Source organism: Carlito syrichta, unplaced genomic scaffold (assembly GCF_000164805.1).
Source record: "Carlito syrichta isolate Samal-C Ts95f unplaced genomic scaffold, Tarsius_syrichta-2.0.1 Scaffold288376, whole genome shotgun sequence".
NCBI classification, from domain to species: Eukaryota; Metazoa; Chordata; class Mammalia; order Primates; family Tarsiidae; genus Carlito; species Carlito syrichta.
In genome coordinates this window covers 1-4662 of record NW_007232472.1, presented here as the reverse complement: position 1 = coordinate 4662, position 4662 = coordinate 1, and the positions used below count along the sequence as shown (strand labels likewise).

Below are 4662 nucleotides of genomic sequence, written 5' to 3'. Positions count from 1 at the left end.
CGGGCCGCGGGAGTCAGCGCGGGGGGCCGGGCCGGGCCGGCCGTCCCTCCCGGCTTCTCCCCGTGCCTCCCCCGTCTGTGCAGGCGGGAGCGGTCAGTCACTCAGCGGCCCCGGCCACCCTCCGGGGCCCTCGGCGCCCCTGCATGCCTGAGGCTCTCCATCCCACCCCTCAGCCTCCTCAGGGTGGCTCAAAACCGGCCCTGCCCGGTCTCAGGGGCCTGGCACGTGCTGTTCCCTCTGCTCAGACCCCCCTCTTCCCTGGTCCTCCCGCCAGAGCAGACCCCTCCCTCCCTGGCAGTTCTGGCGCTCAGGTGTGGCTGTGTGGTCACCCGTGGGGTGTGGCGTTAATGGCTGTGTGCTCCTAAGGCCAGCAGCCAGCCTCACGGGCCAAGCTGGGACCCCAGGATGCAGCACATCACAGGTGCTCAACACACGTGGGGAGAGGGAAGGGAGGAAGAGAGGCCTCTCGGGAGGCCCACCCGGCACGCTGTTCCCACCAGGTGCCAAGGCCTGTCCACCCTCCCCCTGGTCGCCATAACCCCACAAGGGGGTGAGGCTGGCTCCCTCCTGCTTCAGAACATGGACTCAGGTCTGTGTTCCCAGCCCTCTGGGAGGCCGAGGCAGGAGAATCCCTTGAGGCCAGCAGTTCGAGACCAGCCTGGGCAACCGAGTGAGACCTCGTCTCTATAAAACTTAAAAAAAAAAATTAGCCAGGCTTGGTTGTGCACACCTGCAGTCCCAGCTACCTGGGAGGCTGAGGCAGGAGGATCACTTGAGCCCAGGAGGTGGAGGCTGTGGCGAGTCGCACTTGGGTCACCGCACTCTAGCCTGGGCTGCAGAGCTAGACCCTGCCTCTCCAACAAATAAGTAAATAAAGCCCTGGGGTGTGAGCCTAGACCCCGGAAGGCAGAGGGCCGCGAGGCCCCTAACTGGTCCGCACCTGCCCACCCCACTCTGTCCCAGAGAGCAGGAGCCAGACAGTCCTGAACACAGAGGGGGACGGGCAGGGGAGAGGAACCACGGGGCAAGCCATACCTCGTGCCACCTCTCTGAACATCAGTTTCCTCTTCTAAAAAAATGGGGCCATGCCCTGAAGGAATGCTGGGATAGCCAGAAAAGGCCAGGGCCAGAGGAAGCTTCCGTGCCACGCATCTCGGGAACCTCAAGGTCCAGTGGAAAGAGCTGGGTGGGGAGTTACTGCCCGTTTCTGAGTCTGTCACCCCACAAAGTCAAAAGAGGGGACCATCGGCCAAGTCCGGGGGTTGTCAGGACAACTAAAAGAGAGATTGGGCCAGGCGTATTGGCTCATGCCTGGAATTCCAGCAAGTTGGGAGGTCGAGGTGGGAGGACCGCTTGAGACTGGGAGTTCGAGACCAGACGGGGCAATATAGCGAGACACCGTCCCTACAAAAACTATGTAATGAACCAAGTGTGGTGGTGTCTGTAGTCCCAGCTACTCAGGAGGCCGAGGCAGGAGGATTGCCTGAGCCCAGGAGGTGGAGGCTACCATGAGCTGTGATCACTGTGATTGTGCCCCTGCATGCAGCCTTGGTAACGGAATGAGACCGGGAGTCAGAAAAATAAAATAAAGAGAGGATGGGTGTGGCTGCCCTTCAAGGAGGCCAAACCTTTTCCAGACATTGTGGGCAGACAGGAATCAACAGTGCTTAGGTGTCAGGAGCAAGGAGGCTGTGGTTCCAGGAAAAGGTTCTGCTCTCAGACCCACTAGAGTGACTTGCCTTTGCAATATGACAGGAAAAGGACGCAAAATTGTCTCCCTGTGCTGAGCCACAGCAGTCAGTAACGGCGTGCACACTCTGTGTATGTGTGTGAGAGAGAGAGAGAGAGAAACATGCCCACCCTGTGTTTGTGTGGGCGAGAGAGAAACATTTCCAGGTGGAAAACAAGCTGTCAAGGAGAAGCTGGGTGCGGTGGCTCAGGCCTGTAATCCCAGCACTTTGGGAAGCTGAGGTGGGAGGACTACCCGAGCCCAGGGGTTTGGGACCAGCCTGGACAACACAGTGAGACCCTCATCTCTACAAAAAGTTTTAAAATGGGTCACGCATGTTGGTACTTATAGCCCCAGCTACGCAGGAGGCTGCGGTAAGAGGATCGCCTGAGCCCAGGTCGAGACTGCCGTGAGCCGTGATCATGCCACTGCACTCCAGCCTGGGTGAGAGACCCTCACTCAAAAAACAGACACTGCCAAGGGGTGTAGCAGGGAGGAAATCGCCCCCTCAGGCCTTTCCCACTCCGGGAATTGTCAGCTCATGCACGCCAGCCACCTTTTCTTCTCTCTCTTTCTGAGAGAGGGTCTCACTCTGCCAGCCAGGCTGGAGTGCAGTGGCACGACCATAGCTCACTTCGGCCTCGACCTCCTGAGCTCCAGCGATCCTCCCACCTCAGCCTCTGGAGAGGCCGGGCCCACAGGCGCCGCCACGTCCAGCTCATGCTTTTATTTTCTGTGGAGACGAGGACTCGCTACGTAGCCCAGACTAGTGGCAAACCTTGGGGCTCAAGCAATCCTCCCGTCTCGGCCTCCCACAGTCCTGGGATTCCAGGCGTGAGGCAGGGCGCCCGGCCTCGGGCCACCTTTTCAATCAGACAACCAGAAGTGTCGGCGCTGCTGCCACGTTTCACTCCCAAGAAAACGCTGCAGCGCTCTTGGCAGCGAGGACAGCCAAAGGCCTCCTGGTCAGGGCCTCTCACCTCGGAAGGAGGCTATCTTCCTCACGGTGCTCAGCTCGTTGTGAGTGACCGCCAGAGCCTGTCTGAACTTCAGGTTGGTCTCCCTGGTGACAAGGAGGCAGGGAAGTGACGAGGCCACTCCAGCCCTTCCGCCCAGCACCTGCCGTGTGCTGGCTGCGCCCGAAGGCCGTGGTCCACGAGGGAGGCCGCCTCGCCCGGGGCCGCACAGCACGGTAGCCGAAGGGCGGAGGCCGGGGCCCAGGGTCTCCGCCCTCAGGCGCGCAGTGGGGCCCGCAGGCACACAGTAGGTGTTCTCGAGAGTGTCTGAGCGGCTCTGGCGGGGAGGTAGCCCCTGACCCTGGAGCGTTCCCAGAAAGGACCCTCAGTGCCCGGCGGCCGCTGCCCCAGACGCACAGGGTGAGGGCCCGACCCTCTGTCCCTGGGGCAGGGGCACCCCTCACCCGTCGATGTCGGCCGTCTCCACGTAGCACAGGCTGCTGGGCTCGGTGCTGGCCAGGAGGAGCAGGTCAGCCTGGCGGGTGGGGAGTGCGTTGCAGGTGGGGGGCCAGGGAGGCTGCGAGGCCGGCACCCCCCGGGCCCCACTCACCGGCACGATGCTGTCCTTCCGGAGACAGACCACGTCTCCCACGCACAGGTCTCTCCACTTGCACCAGGCGAAGCTGCAGGGCGGGGGCCGTTGAGGGACCCTGTGCCGCCCCCCTTGCAATGATTTTTTTTTTTTGAGTTGGAGTCTCACTCGGTTGCCCAGACTGGAGGGCAGTGGCCGCTCCCGGTCACTGCAGCCTTGCCCGCTGGGCTCCGGCGATCCTTCCACCTCGGCCTTCCAAGTAACTGGAACTACAGGCGCGCGCTACCATGCCTGGCTGATTTTCAATTTATTGTAGAGATGAGGTCTCGCCGAGTTGCCCGGGCAGGTCTCGAACCCGCGGGCTCAGGCCATTCACTCACCTCGGCCCCCCAAAGCGTGGGATTACAGGCTGAGCCACCGAGCCCAGCCTTATTTTTTATCTGTAGAGACGAGAGCTCACCAGGAGACCCAGGCTGATTTCGAAGTCCAGGCTCAAGCAAGCCTCCAAAGTGCTGGGACAACAGGTATGAGCCACCCTGCCAGGCCCGGGCCCTCCACAGCCTGTGAGGCCTGGCCCAGGGACTGCCTCCCCCAGGAAGCCTTTCCCTGACCTGCCGCCTTTCTCCTGGAGGGCCCAGGGTCCCGTCCCCAAGGCCTTTTCAGACATCCCTTGTCCTTCCCCCTCGGCTCTGCCAGGTTTCCCAGTCGGGGATTCTGTCTCCGCCCCCATCGCTGGCAGGTGCCGAATAAATGCAGGCCTGGGTGTCAGACTCAGCCAGGAAGGCCGGGAGCGTGGACAGGGACGGTTCCCTCTGCCAGGGGCCACGCCCCCCCCCGCTGAGGGCAAACCCCTGCCAGGCTGGAGCCTCCCTGTCGGGGGCTAGACGGAGCCTGTAATCCCAGAGCTCTGGGAGTCCAGGCAGAGGCCAGGAGTTCAAGACCAGCCTGGACGATCCAGCAAGATCCCGTCGCTACTAAAAAGCAGCGACAACCCAGGAAGGTCTGGCCCGGCCTCACCTCTTTCCCATCAGGACCTGGCAGGGTCGGTTGTTGACGGTCTCATCGCTCCGGTGCCGCCCCTGGGGGTCACAGAGCCCGTCAGCACAGGGCTGGGGCTCGGCTCGGGCGCCCACAAGGCGTTCCTGACGGCACACGTCCCCCCACAGCCACGCCGGGGCCGTCCAGGCAGCCCAGAGCCAAGGGTCCCAGGGGCCCCGCCCGTCTCGCCCCCAGCCTGCCCCTGCGGCCTCCCGGCCCCTCCCAACTCACGATGTCATCCACCAGGTCCCGGATGGCGCGGATGACCAGGAGGCAGACCAGGGGCGTCAAGAGCATGAACCAGGGCAGCGTGGAGATCTCCGGGATGCTCTGGGTGGACAGTGGTC

General features: G+C 62.7%; 1 protein-coding gene across 1 annotated transcript in view; it reads right to left on the bottom strand.

The window, feature by feature from the left end:
* Positions 1–4656, bottom strand: part of ATP8B3 (ATPase phospholipid transporting 8B3) — a gene marked incomplete at both ends in the record, with an annotated part of 12802 nt that extends 8146 nt beyond the window's left edge. The window contains 6 exon segments of the mRNA XM_021710289.1: positions 435–463; positions 2610–2792; positions 3150–3220; positions 3296–3368; positions 4295–4356; positions 4547–4656. Of these exon segments, the coding sequence (XP_021565964.1) occupies positions 435–463; positions 2610–2792; positions 3150–3220; positions 3296–3368; positions 4295–4356; positions 4547–4656 (528 nt within the window).
* Between the last annotated feature and the right edge of the window lie 6 nt (positions 4657–4662).